The 27,062-nt window shown below is 42.5% G+C and overlaps 1 protein-coding gene across 1 annotated transcript in view; it reads right to left on the reverse strand.

Annotated features, from left to right (window-relative positions):
* Positions 1-4,355: 4,355 nt before the first annotated feature.
* Positions 4,356-27,062, reverse strand: part of CACHD1 (cache domain containing 1) — a 234,983-nt gene continuing 212,276 nt past the window's right edge. The window contains exons 17-27 of the mRNA XM_019957321.2: positions 24,099-24,221; positions 22,860-22,959; positions 22,656-22,772; positions 20,262-20,422; positions 19,853-19,939; positions 18,927-19,043; positions 17,341-17,492; positions 15,874-16,035; positions 14,426-14,503; positions 13,715-13,816; positions 4,356-6,127 (exon numbers count right to left, since the gene is read on the reverse strand). Of these exons, the coding sequence (XP_019812880.2) occupies positions 5,889-6,127; positions 13,715-13,816; positions 14,426-14,503; positions 15,874-16,035; positions 17,341-17,492; positions 18,927-19,043; positions 19,853-19,939; positions 20,262-20,422; positions 22,656-22,772; positions 22,860-22,959; positions 24,099-24,221 (1,438 nt within the window). The 3' untranslated portion in view covers positions 4,356-5,888. The remainder of the gene's footprint in view (positions 6,128-13,714; positions 13,817-14,425; positions 14,504-15,873; positions 16,036-17,340; positions 17,493-18,926; positions 19,044-19,852; positions 19,940-20,261; positions 20,423-22,655; positions 22,773-22,859; positions 22,960-24,098; positions 24,222-27,062) is intronic.

Raw genomic sequence — 27,062 nt, forward strand, 5'->3', positions numbered from 1 at the left:
CCTTTGCTGGCCAGTGCTCTAGATATGATGCTCTCCCCTCTGCTGGAAACGTCAGCCTGCCCACTGTCCCCTTCCCCTGTTGTCCCACTCTTCCCCATTCTTAAGTAGCAGCTTCAACATCACCCTCTTAAAGGCTCCCCATGAGCACCTAATCTAAAGCTGATTTTCTCCTGGCCCATACTCTCCCTCATGGGTTACTTTGTCCATCACCCCTCCTTAGCCTTTACAGCAAATAGTTATATTTGAAATTTGACTCATACTTTTGTATTTTCCTGCTTAATGCTGATACTGATGCTCTCAGGTGCAGATATTATAAAGTCAACTCAAATGGTCTTATACAAAGGACCCAGAAGGAGGGTGGGATTCAGAGTAGATCACATCTTCCCTTATGTTGGAGGAATGCCTTATGCTGTGTTGCCTTAAGTCTAAGCTTATGACTCAATAAGTAGGATGAATTTATGATTGCAGTTGGATTAGTAGGAAATCCAACCCACTGATTTAGGTCATTTCCTGCAGTCACATTCATTGCTTCACAATAGAGGAAGAGTGGGAGCTAGCCCCATTACCCACTGACAGCTCTATGTTCATTGGGAAAGGGGATTGTTCTGTTTAATCCCTTCCTGCTCCTAGGGCAGTACAGACGTGTGGTAAAGAGAGTCTAGGGAGCCAGGTTAGAGGCCAATGATTCAGCAGAGATATACAGATAGCTATAATAATAATATATAATATATACAATAATAATATACATATAACCAGTCACAAAAAAAGGAAAAGAATGGATGAAGGTGAATGATATTTTTTGCTCAAAGACTCTGGATTTGGAGACTGACCAGATGTGAAATGAGAGGGAGATGAGGACGTTCAAGGGGTTCTGAACCTGGATCAGAGCCCCAGGCCTCCTTGCTCCGACTTCAATGCTGTACCTTCTCAAGCAAAGGACAGAACAGTCTCAAATAGGGTAGATAGCCCACAAAGGGGTGAAAATGGAGTCTTGGTGGAGTAAAAGGAACCAGATATTACAATGGCTTGCAGCCCTCTAAAGCTATGACAGATCTTACCCTCTGGTATTTCATTTCTCTTGTTAGGGTGAACTTTAATTAAATAAAATTTTCTTTTTAGGAGAGTTGCAATAATGAATTTTTAAAAAGTTATGTTTGGCTTCCCTGGTGGTCCACTGACTAAGATTCCATGCTCCCAATGCAGGGGCCTGGGTTTGATCCCTGGTCAGGGAACTAGACCCCACATGCCACCAAGAAGAGTGTATGTTACAATTAAAAATTTCACAGGCTGCAACCAAAAAAAAAAAAAAAAAAAAGATTCTGGATGCCACAGTGAAGATTCTGTATGCCACAATTAAGACCTGACACAGCCAAATAAATAAATAAATATTTTTAAAAAAGAAATACACAAATGCTGAAGAGCTTCCATCAACACAGTCATTCACAAAAAAAGGTTAAGAAACACTGAATTAAGGGAAGAAGAAGCCCTAATTTGTAATTTAGGACTAAACAGAGAGGTTAGAGGAAAACCAGAATAATCTCAGGTGTCTATATATCTACATATATTGATACACACATACATGTTGGCTATAAACAGATCATCTTATATAGTTATAAGTAATAGCCACAGAGAAATGTTTTTCAACTATTTTACTGAAAGATTAGAAAAAATTCTGAATACAGCATTGATTTCAGGCAGAAGATTACCACTCCTCTGTTTACAGAGGACAAAGATTACCCCAGGCTGTTCTGTTTGATTTTTCTAGCATAAATGTATTCTAAAAAGTGTAATCATTACAGCAGGCCATCGCCACAGAGAAACGAGCTTAAGTGATCTTCCAGGACTTCCCACATACTAGTCACTCTAACAGGCAAAATAAACCTGTCAGAGTACACTGCACAAAGTCTTTCAAATGAAAATATTAATAGGGTTTAGTTGAACATCCAAATTCCATCAAGAAGTAGAGGGAGAAAAACTGCCACACATTCCCCAAAGTAAATGTATCCAAAAAGCAGATAATTGTCTGCCACAAGAACCAGTATGAGTCTGAACAGTGTTTTGTTGGGACCACAAATATGAAATTCCTTGTCTAGCTGTGTAAGGTAACCTGGAACACCCTTAGCTCTTGGTACTTGTCTATGCTGACAAGCAAGTTTGGCTACAGATGGTAAGAGGCCTTTGTGAATGAGAGGGATTGATGGGACCCCCTCCCTGCCCCCCCCATTTCCCAGACATCAGGAGAGACTTGTTTAACAAGCAACATAACAACCCACAGAATGGGAGAAAATATTTGCAAATGAAGCAGCTGAGAAGGGATTAATATCCAAAATATACAAATAGCTAATGAAGCTCAATATCAAAAAGATAAACAATGCAATCAAAAAATGGGTGGAAGATCTAAATACACATTTCTCCAAAGAAAACATACAGATGGCCAAGAGGCACATGAAAAAATGCTTGACATCACTCATTATTAGAGAAATTAAAATCAAAACTACAACGAGGACTTCCCTGGTGATGCAGTGGATAAGAATCTACCTCCCAGTGCAAGTTTGATTCCTGGTCTGGGAAGGTCTACATGCCATGCAGCAACGAAATCCATGAGCCACAACCACTGAGCCTGAGTGCTGCAATGACTGTGAAGCCTGTGCTCCTGGAGTCTGCTCGGCAGCAAGCCACCACGAGAAGCCTGTGCACCACACTGGGAGCATAGCCCCCACTCACAACTGGAGAAAGCCCGTGTGCAGCCATGAAGACCCAGCACAGCCCAACACACAAAAACTAAACCACAACTACAATGAGGTTATCACCTCATATAGGTCACAACGGCTACCACCAAAAAATCTACAAACAATCAGTCCTGGAGAGGGTATGGAGAAAATGGAGCCCTCCTACACTGTTGGTGGGAATGGAAATTGGTACGCCACTGTGGAGAACAGTATGGAGGTTCCTTAACCAACTAAAAATAGAGCTACCATATGATCCAGCAACCCCACTCCTGGGCATATCTACGGATAAAACCATAATTCAAAAAGATAATATACCTTAATGTTCATTGCAGCACTATTTACAATAGCCAGGACATGGAAGCAATACACCCACTGATGGGGGAACGGATAAAGATGTGGTACATATACACAATGGAAGGTTACTCAGCCATAAACAGAAGGTAATAATACCATTTACAGCAACATGGGTGGATCTAGAGATTGTCATACTGAGTGAAGTAAGACAGAAAGACAAATGTATGATAGTGTTTATATGTGGAATCTAAGAAAAAATGGTACAAATGAACCCATTTACAAAATAGATACAGAATCACAGAAGTAGAAGACAGACTTATGGTTACCAAGGGGGAAAGTGAGGGCGAGGGACAAGTTGGGAGACTGGGATTGATACATACACACTCTATATATAAAATAATATGAACCTACTGTATAACTCTACTCAGTACCCTGTAATGGCCTATATGGGAATAGAATCAAGAACGTGAGTGTGTGTGTATCTGATTCACTTTGCTGTATAATAGAAACACACACACACACAAAACAAAGCAAAACAGACAAAAAATAAGCAATATAATCTGGGCACAGGAGCCAATATTGATTGCCCTGATTAAAAGTTTCCAAAACCATATATTTCCTTTTAAATAACAATGAAAATGCAAACAAGAAATATTTAAACATTATATGCAATACTTGAGAAAAGGTAACTTAGAAGATCAAAACTTAAGCCCAAACCTCACAAACCTGTGTGTCATCTCTCCCAGGAACTGCAAATCTCAGTTGTGTTCTTATTCAAGAATAAGCATGCAATTACTTTCCCCAAAAGTTCATGATGGGGAGAGTCTTATCACAAAAGACTCACACAATACATTTTTCTCATTGTCTTTGAGTAGGCTGTCCCTATCTTATTTTTTAAGCTCTAAGTTTTGTGATTGTTTTCTTGAAAACAACCAAGTTCCCCCTCCATCAAGGGGTCATAACACAAAGGTTCTCAACTTGAGAAAAGACCCCAGTGTTCCATGGAGAGGTTTAATATCCTGGGAAGACAGGACAGTCATTCATTCCCCAGAAATGTGAGAGGAGCCATTTATTTATTATTAATGACACAAATTTAGATGCCCAGAAAGGGGGAGCTAAGTTCCACACATTTTATTTGCTTTTGATTTTAACCCATTAGAGTCTTAAATTTCTTTGCATATTCAAGATGGTTAGGAAGGCTCTGAAGTTGACTGTGGCATTGAAGGGAGGCCTCCTTTCAGTTTGGCAACTGATCTGCTAGGTTAAAGTGAATGTAATTTGCCCTGAGGCATGAGCAGCAGTCCATTAAGAAATCACTATAGCCACTAAAACTGTCCATTCATACAGTTTATTTCACTAGCCTGCAATTTTATACACAGTATGAAGAGGTTTCCTGATAGCACACATATAGTTTACTTTCTGTACTGCTGAAGAACCAATTTTTTTTTTTTTTACATTATATTGTAACACCCTATCATTAAAACATTATTCAGTAAATTTTTTTCCAACTACGTATAAACGGAGATTTACCACACACACGGTGCAAGAATGTCTTTATAACATATCTGGATCACAAAATGTGAATCTAAAATACATCACTGTAATTAGAACACTACTTTAAAATTACAATGCCCCATGTTATATCAGCCAGATTTGATGAACCCCTGTGTACATCACAAAGCAGTTGTGGATATCCACAAAGATAGGTGGACATCTTCTTGGGTAACTGGCAGCAGCTTTTAACTATGATTTCAAAAGAAATCTTTGTTTAAGAACGAAAATTCTGAATTTGAAAAACTTCTTTTATGTGTTCAATATTCTCAGAATCAAAATGGGACATTTAAAGATTTATAGTCTTTAAAACAAGGAGAATAAATCCAACCCTCCTTTAGCTGAAAGGCTGGCATTGTAATATTAGGTTTCGTAGAAACCTAAGGAAAGAACTGTATGGGAAGTGGAAATGAGTTAAAAAGAAACATAAAATTTCTCTGAAAGCGTCCTGGACTGCCCCTCCCCACCTCTGTCAAACAGAGAAAGAATACTGCTTTGCAAATCAAGATGTATTTCCATGACATGATGTTCTAAAGAAAATGTATGTAAACAAGTCAGAGAGAAAGATTTCTTCATTTTCCCTTTTTTTTTTTTTTTTTTGGGTGGAGTGAGGCAGTGGGATGTTATCCGTTAAATAAGAACTAGAACTTCTTAATCAAAAAACCACTTTAATACACACAAAACAGCTAGGGATAATTGCTGAAAATTTCTCATGTGTTTCCTTTTCTTTCTCCCAAAGTTTGAGAATGTTTTGAAAGTTCAATAAATAGTAGAAAAATAATCCTTTACTTAGAAATTTGAGATGCATCATTTAGAGCTTAGTATGAGTTCTGTACAGCAAGTATGGCATCTAGGTACCGCTAAGAAACCAGGTGAAATCTTCAAAGACACACTTCTCTCTGCCTCTGCCACATTCTCAGTCTCCAGGGGAGCAGACCTCTCTTTTCTTCCAGTTAAGGAGAGCAGAATGTTTCTGGCTCCTCGGAACATTCCTCTGGCTCAGCTTAACCAAGGTTCCCAATGTTTCATTTATAGGTTCCGGCTCTGTTTAGAGGTTTGCGTCTGTTCATTCCGTTGGTGTTATGGCAGGTTCATTAATCAGACTTCTTTCCCCTCCATTTCACAACCAGCCTCGCATCTTCACAAATGTGGTGTTGCGGCTGTTTCACTTGTTTGGACACATGTTAACAGGCAGGAAGATGAGTTCAATGACTCCGGACAAAGCACGGACACAAGTGGATTTGATGCTGGCTCTTCTTCCCTCCAGCACACTCGGCAGCTGCCAGATCCCGCCTTCTGATGGAGGCGAGGGGGCTAGCATTCCGCGTCGACAGTGTGTACCGTCACGGCCGCCTGCAGGTGGTGGCTGTGGTGCAGCGTCGGGTGGTGCAGGCGGTAATGGTGGAACTTGTGACTCAGGAGTGCGGCGGTCTGGGGCGGGGTGTCCAGCTCCAAGTCCTCGTCGTGGTTTCCCACGTCCACCCCGGCCGACAAGGGGTCATTGGTGCACGGAGGGTTTTCACTGTCTTCCTGTGGGCTCATGGTGCTGTAACCTAGAAAATGAACACAACACATAGGCAGCTGAGAGTTTCCACCGGCAGGGAGGAGCTGTCACGCAGATCTCTGCGGGCACTGGGAGGGGCTCCTACCTTTGGACTAGTAAGTGCCAATGTTTGCAGGCTGCCAGCAGACCTTGAAGTGACTTACTTTTAAAGAGATCTTTCGTTAGCTGTTGTCTTAAAGCAATTACACAATAAATACGTAATCATTTAAAATAATACAAACAAGAACCCTTTCCCCAAATCCCCTAAACCAACAAAACAAAACTGAAAATCATCCCAATTTTTTCTGATCCACAGATCCCCACAATTGACATTTGGGGAAACAACCTTCTACACTTTCCCCGGAGATAAGACTATTTTTTATTTTAGAGAGAGAGGGAAAAAAAAAGCAGCTTCAAAACGCCTGAATGTGATACCACAGTAAGAACAAAGACAGCTGCCACAATGACAGCCCTGGTGTCATGTAATTTCTACACACCAACAAGACATATATTTAAAAATCCATTTTACAGGTGAGGGAAACGACAATCAGAGAGGTTAATGAACTTGCCTGAGTTTCAGTCCCTAACAAAACACTAACTCCACAGACACCCACAGCAACTAGCAAAGGAATCAGCTATTCTTTGTGTAAGCTGGTTCACTGTATTTAAAGATTAATTTCTCTTGGTATTCTAAGTAATACATGTTTCAAAAGAAATTGCCCTTGCTGATCAAAGGATTCCGTTCCAAGAACCTTGGCATGTTTTTAAATATTGCAAAAAAAAAAAAAAAAAGCCTTCAAGAATTTTGAGAAGTGACAGCTCGTTAATATTTCCGCTGCATCTACAGTTAGCATCAATCAACACTCACCCGTGGGTAGCGCTAGTCACAGCCGTGGCTGCAAAATTGACGTGCTTGCATACAGCCAAGCAGGAATAGTTTGTGGTTGAAAATGTTATGCTTCATGTGAAAATGAGCAAGGCAATCCTCAGTGCTCAATGAAATGTTCAAACGACAGAATTCTTTCTTTCAGTCCAACCAACAAATATTTACTGGGAATCTACCTTGTATAAGACACTGTGCTGGGCACTGTAGGAGACCTGGAGATGAAAACTGATCCCTGTACAAGGAATTCATTTACTAGGGCTCGAGAAATAAAACAAGTACAAGCATAGCTCAATCCAATTATTCATTTATCAAAGACCCTCAGGAGGCTGAAAGGAAAGACTATGAAGCATGAATAAGAGATGTCTGTTTTCCTTAAGGATTTCACCACCGAGTAAGAGACAGGTATGTACAAAGTTAGGCTTACTCTACTGAAGATCATGGTAAGTGTTCTAATGGAGGTTTAATTGAAACCCAGCATGTGCTCAGTTATGTCTGACTCTTTTGTGACCCCATGGACTGTAGCCCACCAACCTCCTCTGTTCATGGGATTCTCTAGGCAAGAATACTGGAGTGGGTTGCCATTCTCTCCTCCAGGGGATCTTTCAGATCCAGGGATTGAATCTGCATCTCCTGCGTTGCAGGCAGATTCTTAACCACTGAGCCACCAGGGAAGCCCATTGAACAAGGAATAGCTAATTCTGGCTGGGGGGCTGGGAAAGTTTCAGAGAAGAACTCATATTTTACTTGGGCTGTAATGGATGAGTAGGAGTTTGGTAAAGTGGATAGGAGCACAGGAACAGAAGGGCATGGCCAAGAGGACACAGGGCAATTCCTATACAATGTGGCCATGATGAGTGCTAGCCAGTAGCTACAGGAGGGACTTAAGTTTACAAGGTTTTGAGCAGACCACAAAAATAGCATGGTCATTTTTATATTCTAAAAGCAGAGTTATGGTGGAAATTTGGAGGTTGACTAGAAAGGAGAGAGAGGGAGGCAACTAGAGAGGAGAGAGAGGGAGACGGTTAAGAGGTTATTGCCACAGCCTGGGTGAGAGATGTTGAATTAAAAGTATGGGATTGGACAGACATCTCTGGAATGGAAAAACAATAGAAGTTCATCAGAAGTTTGATGTGGGGGACTTGGGGGTGACGGGACAGCAATTTACTGTCAGGATGATGACAGAGGGAGACTCCAAGATCCTGAGTCTTAGGGAAGGAAATGAATTTTCTTTTTGCACATCTTGATTTTTAGCATCTGTGAATAACATATGTAGAGATACCAAGCCAGAAAAACAAGTCAGGGCAGGAGAAGGCGAGTATGTTGCTGTGTGCCTATGATCACTGAGTGCCTCCTTGGTGCCTGATGCCAGGCTAGGAGCTCCACAGAAAAAGGGGTAAGGTGAGGTTCCAACTCCTGAGAAGCCCACAGTCAAGAAGGGGAAATACAGGTACAAAACCAGAGGTACCCCAAAGAAACACCAAAGCTGATGAACTTAACTTAGAATCCTGGAGGAAGTGACATTCAAGGGGGCCCTCATGGGAGAGAGGGGTTCCCTAGATAAAGAAAGGAGTGGAAAGTATTACAGGCAGGGAGATGAGCATGTGCAAAGATGCAGCAGGTAGAAAGGCTCTGTGGATTTGAGGCATGGGGAAGAGCTTCGTGTGTGAGAGAAGGAGTGAGAGATGAATCTGGACAGGCAGGCTGAGACCAGATCAGAAAGGGTGCTCAAAGAGCTGGGGGGAAGGTGGATGGCAATGACATAACGTGTGCTTTAAGATGATCCCTTGTGGCAATGAGGAGGTTGGATGGAAGGAAGGAGGGCTCCAAGGCTTGGAGTACAGGGGGCTGAGCACTGGCCCGAGGAGACGGCAGGGCCCTGAAGCGAAACATTTGCTGTGCTTCAGTGGAGCAAGCTGCTGCTCAAGTGCAGGGCAGGGCGGGGCAGCCTCTGGTGGCCACATGGGCTTTCTGGCGCCCACGAGAGTTAACATCCTCAAGGTTATTAGGTTCAGATGCTGGGGGAATGGAGATGCTTTTTCCCAAGATGAAAAGATCAGGAGCCAGAATGAACTCCTCAGCCTCAGTAGTGCTAAGTCTAGAATGCAGTGTAGGCTTTAAAGCCTCAGGTACAAATGTTCTACATGTAAGAGACCAAAGCACTAGAAAATACATTTCAGCAAAATCTCAGTGTCTGTGCCGATTATTTTTGGCCAACCTTTAGTGCTAGGCTGTCTTTATCCTGCCTCCAAATACCTCCTGGATGTCTTCCTGTCTCGCTCATTTACAGACATCCATTGTAATGATAGTTGATTTCCACATTTGTGGTGTAAAATTCATAGCGGTCCCTCTGCGCCTGCCTTGCCCTCCCCCACTTCCCTCATCACTGTGCTTCATGTTCCATCTGAAGGTCTTTTCTGGGAAACCTTCCCAACCACCACCCACCCCACCCAGTCATACCAACCCACAGGAGTTCTGGTGGCCCTTCTGTGATGTCAAACGGTATTCTCTGCAATCCCTAGCTTAGATTTTACCATATTACAAAAAATATAGGACTGTCTTGTCTATTAGAAAAGTGCAAGGGCTTAGGCCTCACATAAAGCAGGTGTTTAATTAAAAAAATAAAAATCACATAAATTTTCACATAAATTGGTTTTGCCTGGTGTGACATTTACCAGTCTCATCTAATAATAAAGGCATTCTAGGACTCACTAGGCCCTGCCTGGTGTTCTGACTTAAGAGTCTGGGTGCTCTGAACCTGGCTGGTCACAGACCCAAGGGGTTGGTGAGCGGTACAGGCAATTCAGGGTCATCAGCATTTTCTGATCAGAACCCCAGCAGAGATCCTTTCAGAGGGAACCACTCACTCTGGAGCAATCTTGTTTTATTTGCTCAGTGGGACACTATTGCTCAATCCCTCTGTAACTTAGGCTTTCTCTTATCTCAATAATTAATGGAAATCTGGAGGGAGGGAGTTGTGGAGAAGCAGGAGGAAGCCAAACACATGCTCTCACTTAGCAAATTAATTGAGTGTTTACTCAGCACCAGGCAATTCTGTGCAGTGCTGGGAACAGTGATGCATAAGACAGACATGGTCTCTGACTCATGGAGGAGGCAGCACTATTTAAAACACAGAGGATATATACAAATAACTTCCAAAGAAAGATTTCTTTACTATCCAAAGGTATATGTAGAGAAATTCTTGCAAAGATTTTTCAAGGGAAAACAGGCTTTAGGAAGGAGGCCAGGCATCACTCAGGAATAAAAGAGCCAAATTAGGCTTTTGCTCTTTGGTTTCCTGCTAATATATTTATCCCCTGGTTCTTAAAGACAGCTCTCTTGATGTCAAGGGATGTTAGGTCCCTCTGGGGACTCACTCACCACCTTGTGGTCACAGAGAGTAACTGCAGGAGAATAACTGCACCCCTAGAAAATAGCTTTGCTGTGTACTAGGTACTTTTCGACCAAATTTTCAAGGTTCAGCATTTTAAGTCTTTTGGCGTTTACTTCACAAGGAGAAAATTTCCCTTTTATAAAGAAAAAAATATTGCTTAATATACATTTGAGTAATGCTTCTAATGTGATGGTAACTAAAACACAGATTCACAAGGAATAAATACATACTGTTGGTTTTTAACTTAAAAAATAAGCCAGTTGATGGTTAGATAGAATGTGATATTTTCAAGAGAAATAATGGGCAAAGCAGAGTATCAGTTCAGTTCAGTCGCTCAGTCATGTCCGACTCTTCGCGGCCCCATGAAATGCAGCACGCCAGGCCTCCCTGTCCATCACCAACTCCTGGAGTTCACTCAGACCCATGTCCATCGAGTCAGTGATGCCAAGCAGAGTATAAGAGTTAATAGTTGAGTGCTGGAAAAAATCATGCTAAGTGGTGTCAGAATATTGACTAAAATGCTTCAACTTTTCAAAACCGTTCTTATTTTGAGTGCTTAAGATAAAAATTAAAATCATACTCCTTTAAAATACAAAACTTTGTTGGCTACATGAAAGATTTCTAGTTAAAAAAGAAGCCTGAAGTCTCCAAGTGTAGCTTGACAGCATTTAGTTTTAATTCTAGGAATATCACCACTCTGAACCACACCCGGAAAGTCTTGTCTGTTCAATATTTATATATTTTATTCTTTTGAGGTTTCCTTTTGTGCCTCAGACCCGAAGACTCATGTGTAAATAAGCTCGCTGCGTACCAAAGAACCAGGGCATGACCAGTTCAAGGGCGAGCACCAATGTCCCCTCACCTCCCCGCCCTGGGTCTCACAGGATTCACTTGCAGATAAAAGTGAACTCTGTTTCCATCTTCTTCTTTGTTCCACTTCTTTAAGGGAACTGTCATATTCAGCCTTTTCTCAATCTTGTGAATACGTGCATGCATTTGTAGTTTCTTGCTGAATTATCAATTCTTTGAGCGCAGAGCGGGTGTGGGGATGAGGAGGTCGGGCTCTGAGCTCATGCCTGGCCATGTGTTATCTCACTTCATCCTCACGACAACCTTATCAGGGGGTAGTTTCTAATCCCCTTTTAATTATTAGGAAACTGAGGTCTAAGTAGTTTCACTGAGGTCTCACCATTTGGAAAGACAGGGAGAGGTGGGACTCCAAGTGAGTTCTGCTTGACCTATCATATATAAGCTGTTCTGTACCAGGCTACCTGGCAGAAAGAAGACCACCCCTTTCCCACCTCGCTCCTCCCTGCCAAGCAAACAGCAGATGCCTGATACATTCACCAAACAGGAGAACACCCGCACGAGTGTCGCGTGCCACAAAACCACTATTAATGGATCGGATTTCTGAGTTTAATGTGTACCTACGGCTTATCCTCTAGGCACCACGGGGACGTTAGCTTGATGTCACTACTTTCAGTGACCTGCCATATAGGTTCTGGGATACGACAGCACTTGGTTAACTGCTACTGATTTTGTGGTGTATTTGGAATTATCTGGAATGTCAGTGTCTTCCACTCCTTTTGGTGTATTCTGTCTGCACGAGAAACTATTTTTCATTCCTTGGGGATAATGGGAGCCAATTATTGTGAAAAATGAAAGAAAGGAAGCCCTTAGCTAGATTCCTTGGCTTTTAGATACTGACACCGCACTGTGCCTTTTATCTCGGCTGTTGCTTCACGTGCCATTTTACTAAGACAATGGGAGGGCTAATGCAGCACTGGAAATGTCATTCAGAATTCCAATTTTGTACTTAAGTGGTTTCTACCAGCAAGGGACGTGGGGATGGGGGTGGGTGGAGAGAAAGAGGGGGATGGGGAAAGAAAAGGAGGGTGGAGGGAGGGAAGGCGATAGAGACACAGGGAGGGAATGAGAGAGAGGGAGAGGAGAGACAGAAAGGACTCAGTATTTCTGCTGAATAAGAAATTCTTTCTGTTGAACTTTAGTAGCCTCAAACCTGTTTTATTATTCAAAGGAGAAGCACAGAACTGCCTGGCAGAATGAAATTTATGCAGGTTCAAAGGTTTTTCTGGAAAAAAGGCAGAAAGTCAAAGAAGCTGAGAAATTTAAGTTCTGCTTTGACTCTCCATAGAAACCTGAAGGTTCTATTTAGTTAGTGGGAACAATGTCATTCAGAGCCCAAATTAAGAGTCCCTGGTTTACAAATCAGAGCTCTGGCTTCTCCAGTTTTCCAAAGGGATTTAGAAGACCTGGCTGTCATGCAAAAGGCAGCATTGGTTGCTCTAGCGAATATCCCCTTCTGCATTTTTTAGCACAGGTGTGGAAGCACACTGCTTGAAGACTTTGTTTTCAGGGTAGATGTGGAGAAGGCAGAATAAAAAAAGCACAGATGCATTATTTATGCATTTATAAAAAGACCTGATTCTGGGAAGAAAAGAAAGACTTCTGGAAAATTGAACAGGTGTGTAAGGAAACAAAAAGACCTGACAATTAGAGGAAAGGATCTACACTTTCATTTTTGTGGAATGGTGACAGAACTACCTAGACAGTAGGACACAGCTGTTGCTCTCTGTTGTCACGGAGAATAGGACAACAAGCCATGGGACACTGGGAAGGGGAGATGGCACACGGTGGCCATGCCACTGGTACCGCCGCGGACTTAGCACTCAGGGTCTCTTTCACAACTCAGCGCCTATCCTTCCTGAGCATCCAACAGGCACTACAGGCAGCTCCATGACTTTGTACACACTAGCCCCTTTGCCTCTAATAGCTTTTACCTCTCACTTTTCTTTAATCGTCCTTCAAGGCCCAGGGTAAGTGTTGTCTCCTTGGTAAAGCCTTCCCAGGGCCGGGGGATGCCAGATGACAGTTGTGGACTCTCGCCAGGTCCCGAGAGTATGTGGCTGAGAGAGCCCATAACAATCCTGCTGTTTGCCAACAAGCCTAAAGAGGCAGTAGGATCTAAGAAGGTGCTGATTCACTGAGAACCAAGTGCGGTCGTAAGCAGGCACCACTGAAATAATCTGAACCCTTATTCATGGAGAAAACCCAGGGGGTTATCTGTGTGCCCAGAGGTTATCTGACGTATGATGATGTATCTGGGAATGCTGAGCCATAAGCCAAAATCTCTTGGGGGCTCTTGTAAAGGTGTCATGTTGGAATGTGTCTTTTTGGAAAGCTATGTCAAAATAATTTACTTGAGCACAGAGTAGGAAAGAGGAAAGGGCGGGTGTGAGCACTAGCCCATGACTACATTGGGGTCCTCAGGGCCTCAAGGGCAGGATGCCAGATCTTACCATGATCACTTTCTGTTCCTGAGCGACCCCAGTAGCGACGCCTCCTTTCTGGACTGTGTGCATGACGCTCGATGACTGCGGCTATAAATCGAGTATTGCTGACTGTGGAAGGCAAGGATAGTTAGTCACACTTGGGCCAGTATCTTCACTGTATTAAGCACATCTGCTCTAAGCAGGCTCTTTCACATGAAAGGGGTTGTTATTTGTTAGAGAGCTAGAATGAGTAATTTTTTAAAAATTCTGAGGATTAGGGAAGTTGCTTTTAGGACTGGGGCAGGAGGAGGTCCCTAATTACATATCTTCAACATGCATCAAGAAGATACACTTTCCATACGGTTGCAGGCCAAAGCATCTCACCACAAATGGAGCTCTCTTTTGATAAAGAAGTGTTCTTTTTGTCCTCCTGGGTTGTATACGCTAGTTAAGGGATTTAAAACATGCATACCTGATGACTCCCTTTCTAAAATGCTATACTGGAAAGTAATGAGGAGAGAGAAAGGGAAGAGTAGGGGGTTTCAGGTCAAATGTCCTTAATGGCACAAAGAACACTCTGAATTCTTTGGAGATTTCCTAAAACAAAGCAAAGACCTATGCTTCCTCCTAACAAAAATGGGGGATAAAAAGAATCCCGTCGTGTCAAAGCATCTGAAATTTTAACACAAGAGAGCCTCCCGCTGGCATGTCTGGGACGGCGGCGGCGCGGCCACTCACTGATGCCTCTGTCCTCAGGGCCGTCGTCGTCCCTTTCATCTCTGTCGTTCTCCAGGTTGGACATGCGCACCGACATCTCTACCCGTCGTTAAAAAGAGAGACACAGGACTATTTAATCAAACAACATCACCCACGTTAATACCCGCAGAGGGCTCATCTGATGGCTGGGTGACAGCATTCCATCAAGAGTGAACTGAGGCCTTATCTCATTTTTTTTCTAAAGGAGGAGGGAGCAGGAATCCGAAGAGGGAGAACAAGAGGTGAATAATCCAGAGGGACACCTGAGATTGATTTCTGGAGACAGAGGAGAAAAGAAGTTGATTGAGGCTAACAAGTCTTTCATCCTCTCCTGCACCAGCTCGATGGACATGAGTTTGAGCAAACTCTGGGAGAGAGGGGAGGACAGGGAAGCCTCGTGCGCTGCGGTCCGTGGGCTCACAAAGAGTCATACACGTCTTAGTGACTGAACAAGTACCCGAAACAGAGGGAAGGGGCCTAAAACCATGGCTGGCTGTGCTGATAAAATGGTGCTACAGAATCTAGAAGCCAAGCCTAAGGTAACACTGGATGGCTGTCACCCTCAGTCGAATTAAATCTTACCAAGAGGAAAGAGCTTTGTGGTCAGCTCAGTTATTAAGTCAGACAACATGATCCCATGATCCCCTGACAGGATTGGGACCACAGAGAACTATCCCAACATCAGCTGATCGCAACTGCTACCAGGCTCCTGACCAAGTCCAGGAAAAATGATGAGTGAGCCTTATCTCCAAAACTCGGGGTAACACACCCTGAAGGGCTTTTAGGAGGCTCGAGATAGTCATTTGCAAGCTTTTTGCCCCTTGCAAATGAGCACAGATACCACATTTAACCCTTGATATGGAAGCCGTAATTACTAATTTCTCATCTTGTCAAGTTCTTATCCAGGTTGGACAGTTCTTATTCTATTTTAAGAACTGTGATCATCATTTTGAATGTGTGTTCATTCACACATATAATAATGGCAACAATAGAACAGACTCATGTTCTTGCCAGTAGAGGCCTGGGCTATCTTTGGTCTGTCCATCTTTTTTGGAACAGCAAAGAACAGCACATTTGAGCTTAGCGAAGAACAAACTTTCCCACTGAGCCTCCCAACTCCCTTCTTCTGACTTCTTCCAGAGTCAGGCTGAGGTGTGCTAAGGAGCCATGTAAGGAGAGACAGAATCGAGGGATTTTCTGGAGAATCAAATGGGGCTTGCAGGACTCAGGCCTTAAAGAATGAGCTGTGAGCTAAAGGAGAGAAGCAGGCTTTGGGGGACTTCTGAATCTATTCCACAGAAGCAGAAAATATAGGGCTATTTTTAGAGTTGCTTAAAGGCTTACAACTAGTCACTGTCCTTCTAGCCTGGGGACAACCCTGGGGAGACTGCTGCTTCCTGGAGGAGCTTTGGGGTTCATTTCAAGCTCACCTTGGGCAGCAAGAGGAGACATATGCTGATGACTCCGGCGGTGAATCTGATGGCGGTATGCGTACACAGCCAGGACTAGAACCATGATACAGCCCATAATGCCTCCAGCCACCGGGCCCACGGGGGCACTTTTGATCATGTTCAATGTGACCACCTCATCACCTTGATTAAAACAAACAGATAGATTTCCCTTGTAAAGATTTCCCAAGTGTAGTAGCAGATGGGGATGGGGATGAGATGGAAAGAATCTAGCGGGAAGGGGTTGAGTGAAGATATGTAAGAACAGCTGCTTTAAGGCTTGAATTTCATGAAGAAGTCGCACCAGGATGGAGGAATAGGGCTTCCTTGAATTTCTGGTTCTCAAATTAAATGTTGGTTGCTTGGCAGAGCAAGAATACAGTTGACAAGGATTGGTAAAGTAAGCGAATGGATGAGAATCACTTAGACATGCAGTCTAAGGGCCCAGCTCTGGGGGGTGGGCTCCTCTTAGTACAGAGGTGAGGGAGGGTGACGTGTGCCTCTCAGCAGATATTTACTGGACCTGGTGTCATTTATTTCAGTGGATCTGTTATGTTACCTCCAAAAAGGATCCCATTCAAAGTTTATGGGCTCCCTTTAAAATACTATTTGCACTTTTCAGGCAGGAAACTGCAGGTGGGAAATATAAAGTGACTTCTAGGAGCAAGGTTACTCCTGTCATATCCCAACCTGGTCCGATAGTCATACGTGGGCTCAGAACCCTTCCTCACAAAGGAAAAGCTTTTCTTCCTCAGAAAGGCTCACGCAGAGAGATGTCAAAACAGGCATTCACTGAAGTTTTAAATATCTACTCACCTGCGGACCACGCTTGAGATGCTTGTGCTGATTGCAGAAAGGCACGGAGAAAATCTCAGGTAGTATTTGAGGGGTAGGATGCAGGTAGTATTTGGGGGTTTTGGGGGGCCTGATCCCAGCGGTGTTCCTCCCAACAATATCTCTGTCCCCCACCTAAGTCGCCTGCTGCACTGGACAGTGTGGGCTTTTGTTGACCTCAAGGCCCTAAATACTGATTCGGAGCCCTAAGATGTCTGTCTGCAAAAGTCGTGAAGGGAGGACGCAGCAGGAAAGCAATGTCCACGGGTCACTCTGCCCATCACCAGCCCCGCGCTCCAGACAGCTGGGATTCACATTCGTACAAACCCCACAGCTCAGCCGCTCAGAAATCAGACCTGATATTTCTCAGAACAAGCTTTATGGGAATGCATTTCAGGCTTGCAAAACTTGGCAGGAAAGATGGCTGCTCACTCTGCACAGGAGAGCTAGCCAGCTTTGAAAGTAATTATTTGCCTTGGTTTTGCAACTCAAAACTACTGGCAAAGGAACCAGGGAAGTAGGGTAGGGAATTATTTTAAGATCTGTGTTCTAATTTAGAGGCCAAAAAATATGTTTTCAAGAATCAAGTTATTCTGGGTTCCCCCAAAACATTACCTATTGATCCCATGTCATCAACATAGGGACTTTTGGCTCCAACGATCCCCCCAAAGCATTCTTTCTGGGGTGCACAGTAGGATTTGTCCAGGTGGGTCTTCCCATCGCTGTCCACCATGCACCATTCACAGTCCAGCACACCGAAGCAGTCCCTGCCAGAAAGACAGTGCTGAATGTTCGAGAAAGCAGTGTCAGGCAGGAGTGAGCACATGGACTTGGGCATCAGACAGCTCTCAGGGGTCCATGACTCACTAGAGCTAGAACTCCCTAAGCCTGAGTTGCCTTTCCTTATAGAAGGAGCACGGCCATTGTCCGCCAGGGGAGAGCTGTCTAACATCCCTCGACAGCCTGGAGCTGAGAGAAATAGAATTGCCCTCTGTTACTCAAACCATGAAGTCCACACATCATGGATTAGTGCGGGGTCACTTAAAATCATCTTAAAAGACCACACGGCCCCAAGGTTTGTTAGACTTTGGCCTAACGTCCTCCAGGTTTATGGTTATTTAAAAAAAAAAAAGGAAGGAAGGAAAAAAAAAAACCTAATTAATCAAGTTTGGGAAATAGTGATCAGTTAAACATTTCTTTACTGCCAATTTCTTAGAACTTTTAATATGTTGAGTGCATTATGACACTCTAAGAGAATATATGCAGTGTTTCTCAAACTTAATAGGCTTTGGGTAACTGCATAACACACCCAGTCAATATATCTGATACCCTATCATTCCTCTATTAAAATACATACCAAAAGTAGAACTCGCTGCTCCTTTCACCCACTAATTTTGTTGAATCAAATGGCAACCTGCAGCTGTCTAGCCCAAACACCCTAGGGAGGAGGTAGAGGGAGCAGGGATCATGCAGTTTTTAGTTCTCAAAACTGCCATAAAGTATACCCGTTTTCTAAGAAGAATTGAAGCATTTCAATGTATCACACACACAGCTGAGTTCTGTTTCTAGAACCCATAATTTCCTGCTCCCTTGGCCTTGCTTTGTCATGCCATTTCCTCTCTTATGCCTCTTATTTCTAGAAAACTTTTCCACCCACAGATGAGGCTACTAATATAGGGGTATGTGTGTGTATGCGCTCATGAGCAAGCGTGGGCCTGGTAGTTGCTCAGTTGTGTCTGACTCTTTGCGACCCCATGGACCCTGCCAGGCTCCTCTGCCCATGGAATTCTCCAAGCAACAATACTGGAGTGGGTAGCCATTCCCTTCTCTAGGGGATCTTTCCGACCAGGGATTGAACTTGGGTCTCCTGCATTGTAGGCAGATTCTTTACCATCTGAGCCACCAGGAAAGACCACTAACATAGGTACATGTGCCAAATATCTGTAACAAGTAGAAACCAAGTAATGCTAAAATTGGTGGATAAAAGGCAGATAAGAACAGATAACACTAAAATTGGTGGATAAAAGGCAGATAAAAGTCAGTTTTAGATCTGAAAAACTGGCACATCTTTTAAAAACATCAAACATGGGGATGATGAATATCATCCAGAAAGTCCCATTGAGGCTGCTGTTCTCTGTTCTTTCCGAGGCTCTGCTCCCACGGCTGCGATGCTGGCGTGAATCAGCGCTGAGCATGCTTACCCACTCTCCGTCCTCTGACTGCACCTGCTGTTCACACACTGGTGAAGAGCATCCTGCAGGCCAGGGTCAATAGCTGTGTACGTCACTGGCTCCTGGTGTACCTCACAGCTTGGGTTTCTATGAAGGGGCAAGTCTGAAGGTTAGGACCGATACCATCTGCATTCCAAACTCATCATGCCCTTGGCCCCTGACGGTGCCAGAAAGACCTGCGTTTGAACTCTGGCTTTGTCATTTACCTGTATGAAACCTGGGGCCAATCTGGTCTTACAATCTGTCACTGAGAAAAGTAATGCTATCTTATGTGTGTGAAAGGTTCTTACATGTTTATCAAAGGGTAAACTAGAAAACTAAGTGACTTACCAGGCATACAGCATCTGACATGTTAGACACTTGTAACAGTCTCATACTTTTTGTAAGTAGTACATACACTTATAAAACTTTTTTAGAATTTTTATTCAAACCTGAAAGTGGGCTTCATTTTAAAATACTATGGAGTTTAAAAACTAGCTCATTGAACAGTTCCATCACTAAAATGAATCATCTTCTTATAGTTCCAACTTGAAACAAATCTATAAGACTCTCAGTATAAATATGCACACATACATATATAGTCTTATATATATCTCCCAGCATAAATATGCACATATAACACATATATATGTATGTACTCGGTTGCTCAGCTGTGTCTGACTCTTTGAGACCCCATGAACTCTAGCCAGCCAGTCTCCTCTCTCCATGAAATTTTCCAGGCAATAATATTAGAGTGGGTTTCTATTTCCTACTCCAGGGGATCTTCCTGACCCAGGGATCGAACCCATGTCTCCTGCATTAGCAGGCATGTTCTTTACCACTGTGCCACTTGGAAAGCCCACAAATATGTGTGTGTGTGTGTGTGTGTGTGTGTGTGTACACGATTTTTTATTTACCTGTTCTCTGCATTGGTGAGGTTGCCAGTACACTCATTGACCTCTAGAGGGCACTCACAAGGACATTCACATTCATTTTGTTCCATTCTGAAAAGCAAAAGGAAAAGTTACTATGCAGAGGGTTGATCAACTATATATTGCACACACACTGAGGGAGGTGAAATAAAGACAACATGAGCTAGCTAAAGCAGGCAGTAAACGCTATCACCAAAGGTTTAAATATTCAACTGACCTCAATCCACTGTTCTTTGGACAAGGATGTTACAAACAACAGTTCTAAATGCTTTTGCAACCAGGACTTTCCTTTCCTTTAGGGCACACCTGAGCACTTTATGTATGTTGTACAGCTGGCATCAGTTAAGATATTCAATAGGTGGCAAACAGAGAGTATGTCCCACCCCATTTTTACCGGTGACAGTTGAGACAGAGCCGGTCTACCATGCTACAGGCACAGAAGGCAAGAGAGTCGCATGTCTCGTTGACAATGCCCACAAATGCGTTGGTTCCTGGGATCCTCGCCAGTCTGTATTTAGAACAGTGACTGCCATGCACAAGGTTCGTCAAATCCCCCTGCAGACAACAGACGTGTCAGAGGTGACAGACAACAACACAAAGACTCAGCTCTACCATCCCGAAAACAGCTTACAACAAAACTTAACTTCTGATTAAAACAGTAGTTATACAGTCCTTGCTAGAAATTTGGAAAACAGAAAATTTTCTTAATTACCATCAGTCAGAGATAGACCTCATTTAACAGTGTGTGTACATTATTCTTTTATCCATGATGGCTCAGACGGTAAAGACGTCTGCAACGTGGGAGACCAGGGTTCGATCCCTGGGTTGGGAAGATCCCCTGGAGAAGGGCATGGCAACCCACTTGAGTATTGTTGCCTGGAGAATCCCCATGGACAGAGAGGCCTGGCGGGCTACAGTCCATGGGGTCACAAAGAGTTGGACATGACTGAGTGACTAAGCACAGCACAGCATACGGTTACATGATATGTTTTTATAGCTCTTTCTGTAATTTTTCTTTTTTTGAAACACATAATGATATAAAATGAAAATAACTGCAAGAAGCAATAAAGACAACTTCCAGGTACAGAATAGCCTAAAACTTATTCAAAGGCAAACCTAACCAGCCAAAAACATGCACCCCCTTTACCCCCCTCACCGTCCCTTGGATAACAAACCTCTTATTCTAGGATAACACAATTATTTAAAAACCAAAGACTCTTTAAGAGGCCAATTTTCTGCTTCCAGAATATTTAAACAATCCAACTAAAGTGAGCATCTTTTTCTTCATTCTATCACAAAAAAATGTGATAGCCGACTTCATGAAATGTCTACAATTATCTGAAAGCCAAAGATTCTAAAGCAGCATTGTAAAGTTGAATATGGTCATTTTTTCTGCATGTGTCATCTGAGTCTTGTTTCCATATCAGTCATCCCTGAGGTGTGCATAGTGAGGATAAGCCTAACCCTGAGAATCATGGCACTGAAAGGGTTTTCAAGAGGTCTTGATAAATTCTCCACTGCCTGGAACATGCCCACCTTTACAAGATAAGCAATAACATAGGCTTATCAGCCTGTTAGCTCCAATAACCAGGAATGCTCCAATTCCATTTTGGAATAACTTGGGCTGTTAAGAATTTATTCTAATTCATATTCCACTAAAATTTGCATTTTGAAAAATTTCTACTGGAGTATCCTGGCTGTCTCCTGAAGGCTCAGAAAGTCATTGTACAAATGATAGCAGATACGCTAACTAAGGCAGACTTTCATATGAAAGCCTTACCTGACAGCCTCCCTCTGATCACACGTTTGTCAATGTCTCCTTTATAGAAAGTGCTCCTCAAAGTATGGGGGCGGAACAGAGTAATAATGACTTCCCTTGCTTTGAAAACACTAACCTACTCATATATTCATTTAAAAAACTCTCTATTTCCCCAGACAGTTGTTTTTGCAATCACTTTTTCTAAGCTTGTGTTTAGGATTTTCATTTAACCCAATACATCTTTACAATTATTATTAATTTAAAAAATTTTGGGCTGTACCCTGCAGCATGTATGATCTTAATTCACTGACCAGGGATAGAACCTGCAACCTTTGCCTTAGAAGGTGGAGTCTTAACCATTGAACCACCGGGGAAGTCCCTTTACAGTTACTTTTTTTAATGATACAAGTAATGATTTGTGAATACAGTTACTTCTTGTGAATAACTTTTTGAATGTAGATTCTGTCATGACCCATTTTCTCTCAGCTAGGATTGTTTACAAATTAATAAGTATATCCTTAAGGACTCTAACCATATCCAGGTAAGTCTGTAGCATCTCAAATCATAAGAGAGTATTCTAAGCTAAAAACAATTATTTTTGGATGATCTACATGAGTGTGGTGCCATGTGGCCCTCTCTTCCTGTCTTCGGGAGATTACTCAGTCTCCCTAAATTCCTAAAGCCAAATTAGGTTAGTTTCTAGTCATCCACCCTGTTTCATCCCACATGTATTTATACAAGAGTGTGGGAAGAGACTTCGGCAGACATTTCAAAGGGCTTAGATTGGATGAGTCTTTAAACAAACAAAACCAAGGCAAAATACCTAGTGTGAGACTTTAAAACATTCATTTATCCACTCTGGGCTTTAAATCCCATAACCATCAAGCTGGGGAACTGGACTGTCACGGCCTATCACTCTAGTTCCCAGGCAATGAAAACAGCTGGGTGTAACCAACATTCAGACATAAACCATGACTCCATTGCAACTCTATAGCCAGATGGGAGAGGAGAACGTGGAGGAGTCCTTACCACAAGGCTCGTGTTGAATTTATAAAACCTCTGGACTGTTCGGTCACTGAAGCTGTTGCATAGGTTCTTCTTGACAAAGTTGGGGTGGTTCAGGATGTCATTTGCTACCAGGGGCTCCTACCAAGGCCAAGCAGAAGACAGATGCCATGTCATTAGTGAGTCGCAGGCCACTTGAGAACTGGGCTCCAGCTTCGCGACCAATACCTTGTGGGTGATGTGCTGCTGCTCCACGGGTGCATGTCCTTTGGGGTCGATGAGGGTTGGATGTGCCACCAGATATCCCCTGTCCTCCATGATGAAGCACCTATATCAAGACAAGGACATCCCTCATTCATAGAAGCCGTTGCTCTGTGCTTTTGGTGAGCATTTATCTTGCTAGTTCTAACACAAACTGCATTTATCTCAGGTCCTCAATAAAGGTGCATGGACAAAATGAAGGAAGGCTGGCAGTCAGGTGACAGATGCATTATTCTCGAGGCGCTGGATCACCTGGCATAAGGTTTAAGGTCAGAGAGTTATACCTGACTCCGAGTTCACCTATATACTTCATAAGAATGTGACCACCCAGACTATGTAAGATGGGCTCAATGATCTTCTGCAAGAACATGTAAAGCGAGACTCCTTTTTTCCTGGGGAGGGAGACTGTGAAAGAAGCACTTGAGTATTTACAGGCACAAAAGTAAACCATACAATTTCTTCTTTCAATGATAAACATATATAAAATACAACACGCAGAGGACATACAAAAATATATTTGATGGAAACGCTAAATAAGTGAAGCTAGAACTGATTTCATCAAGACTATAGTCTGCTTTTACTCTCCATTCATCATAACAATTTGCTGTGAATCCTGCATTTCCCCACTAAGGGCCAATGTGAAATTTAGCAGGGACATGAAGCACGGGCCATGAGTTGGAAATAAGAAAGCTATTTTAAAAAGCGGCCTGTATTAAATCAAGGGAATGCCCTTGCTTTGATCAGACATGCTCTTTTGAAATTCAGGCAGCAAAGACTTTCGGTTCCATGAGCCTCTTTCTGGGGAAATGTACAAAGTAACGAAATGTACAAAGTCTAAGTGTCTGAAAATCTCACAAAGGCTTTGGTTTAATAACTAAGTTCACATCAAAAGTACTACCCAAGAGTACCCTCTGGTCTTTCTAGCACCCAAGATATGGGAAACCTGTAATTACTGACTATTAGAGAAATAAGAGGTTTTGGAGAATTTTGTGCCACAGTTACTCCCCTTGTTAGAAGTTAAATCTGTTTGTTTAAGTCATAAGCAACGTGCATTTTAGAAATTAAAAGAACAAAAACCTCCTTAATAGGACACCTAGGCATTGGACTCAGTTTCTAGTGCTATGACAAGGTGTCTGGCATTCCACTAGACATCCTTGTCTTTGTGTTATGCAGCTAGTTAGGATACACAGTCTCTGAAGGGCTTACCTTATTTTATTGCCACCATCTTGGTTACAAACTGGTAACAAGTCCATCAGAACCTTGTAGAAGTATCTAAGCGTGAAATCAATGCCCATCACAGCCACAGTATGTCCGGAAGACAGCTGTGTACTTCAGGTAAAAGAGATCAATAAGAATAAGAGGCGTGTCTTATTTAAAGGCAAAAATTATATTCAATCATAGGACATTGTATGGTTTCAGAAACACATGCCCACTGTTCTCCACAATTTCTACCTTTGGAGAAACAATTAACTAAATGACTAACTTAGCTTAACATGGAGATTTGATACGAGAAAAATTTAAGATTAAAGGTAAGAATTCCTGAATAAGACTAGCCCAAAACACAGGTCAGTTGTAGAATATGGCTAGTCATAATTATTGGAAGAAAAGCTATGACCAACCTAGACAGCATATTAAAAAGAAAAGATATTACTTTGCAGGCAAAGGTCATCTAGTCAAAGTTATGGTTTTTCCAGTAGTCATGTATGGATGTGAAAGTTGGACTATAAAGAAAGCTGAGAGCTGAAGAATTGATGCTTTTGAGCTGTGGTGTTGAAGAAGCCTCTTGAGAGTCCCTTGGACTGCAAGGAGATCCAACCAGTCAATCCTAAAGGAAATCAGTCCCGAATATTCATTGGAAGGACTTCTGTTGAAGCTGAAAGTCCAATACTTTGGCCACCTGATAAGAGGAACTGATTCATTGGAACAGACACTGATGCTGGGAGATGGAAGGCAGGAGGAGAAGGGGATGACAGAGGAAGAGATGATTGGATGGCATCACTGATTCAATGGATATGAGTTTGAGCAAGTTCTGGGAGCTGGTGATGGGACAGGGAAGTCTGGTGTGCTGCATTCCATGGGGTCGCAAAGAGTCGGACACGACTGAGTGACTGAACTGAACTATAGATGTTCAGACAATGGTGGGATTATTCTTTGTCAAGAATAAGGGGGTGGGGGAGATAGGTATCTGGTGGGAGGTTTAATACGTGGCTCTCAGGGTTCCTTCCAACAAGAAACCTTTTTTTCCTTCAATTTTAAAAAAATTGAGATATAATTGATTTATAATATATTAATTTCAACTGTTTAGCAAAGTGATTGTTATACATATACATTTAAAAATATTCTGTTCCATTTTATGGCTTATCAGAGGATATGAAATATAGTTCTCTGTACTATAGTAGGACATTGTTATTTATTCATTCTATATATAAAAGCTTGCATCTGCTAACCCCAACCTCCCACTCCCTTCCCTCCCCAAATGCCTCCCCCTTGGCAACCAACAGTCTTCAAAAGGAACCTTTAGACAAAAAGCTTGAGTGACGTCATTATTTCCTTCATTTCATAGATAATGAAAAAAATCTATAGTTAATAACTAAATCTATAGTTAATCTATACACCTCATTTAATAGAGATCTCAATGGTTAACTAGTTTAGGTCATACAAAATTTAGTAAAACCAATGTTTTGCTTTCTTCCTATAACACTATAGGGTTGGCTCTACTCAAAACCAGCTCATATTCTAGAACAAGACTCTCCTGGTTCATAGGCCAGTACTGTCTCCACTCAAAAATGTTTCTCACAAAAGTAGGAGCAAACATAGAAGAAGTTGGGGAGGACAACTTATGCTTGCTAGCCTTTTAGCTCTCAAACCCTGGTCTTGTTGGTTTCCATCTATTTGGCTACTGGGATGCTACTTAACCTTTCTAAGGCTCAGCTTTCATGTCTGAAAACGGGGTTAATGATAGTATCTACGTCAAAGTGCTGTTACTGGGATTAAATGGGAGACTGTGTTTATAGCGCTTAGCAAGCTGCTTAATATACTGAAAATACCTAATAAGGAAAAGTTACTTTAAAGAAAACCAAACATGGCTTTAAGCTCAGGCCTACACGGAGAGTAAACATTTTATTCTTTCCGAGAAATTGCTAAATATATCAGAAGCATAAGCATCTCATTGGAACTGAGGTTCTTCTTAGTTTATGTTCATGGGTAGTCGAAGGATCTTGGGTTAACTTAACCAGTGAACTCCAATATTCCTATACCGGTTAAAAATTTGAAGTTTATTCCACATGCGATGTTTTAAGTGCCCATCATTACCGTTATTTGCCTGCCTAATTTCTTCGTTAAGAAAAATACCAAAAGAAAAATGATGCTGAAGCTCAGAAGAAACTTCCCTAAGTAAAATCCTCTTCTGGAAAATCAAAACTTCATAGTGAAATTAGCTTTGCCATAGAGACAACTGGTTACTGTCAACATTAATCCCAATTTATTAACCCAACCCTCACCACTGACCCCTCACTCCTGTTGAAACAAACAAAACAAAACTAGAAAAAGGCACCAAGATCTGCAATGAAATTTCCATCAGGAACTTCCCTGATGGTCCAATGGCTGGGACTCTGTGCTTCCAATGAAGGGGGCCCGGGTTTGATCCCTGCTCAGGGGAACTAGAATCCATATGTCACAGCTACGAGTTCATGTGCTGCAACAAAGAGCTAGTGCAGACAAATAAATAAATATTAAAAAAAAAGAGATTTCTGAGGTTTTCCTGGTGGCTCAGTGGTAAAGAATCTGCTTGACAGTGCAGGAGATACAGGTTGGATCCCTGGTCTGGGAAGATCGCCATGCCACAGAATAATGAAACCTGTGCTCTAGAGCCTGAGAGCCGGAACCACTGAAGCCTGTGCACCCTAGAGCCCATGGTCTGGAACAAGAGGAGCCACAGCAATGAGAAGCTTGTACACTGCAATAAATAGTCGTTTCTGCTCACCACAACTAGAAAAAAAACCCTGCAAAGCAACGAAGACCCGTCACAGCTATAAATAAACTTCTATCAGAACTTTCCTATCAGAGCTATTTTGGGCATGGGATGGGAGAAGACCATGTTGTGGGATTGTCTTTGAGAGGCTACTGCCTCAGAAAGAGCCCCTATTATTACTTAAGTAACTTAAATTCTAC

This window comes from Bos indicus, chromosome 3 (assembly GCF_029378745.1).
Source record: "Bos indicus isolate NIAB-ARS_2022 breed Sahiwal x Tharparkar chromosome 3, NIAB-ARS_B.indTharparkar_mat_pri_1.0, whole genome shotgun sequence".
Classification (NCBI taxonomy): domain Eukaryota; kingdom Metazoa; phylum Chordata; class Mammalia; order Artiodactyla; family Bovidae; genus Bos; species Bos indicus.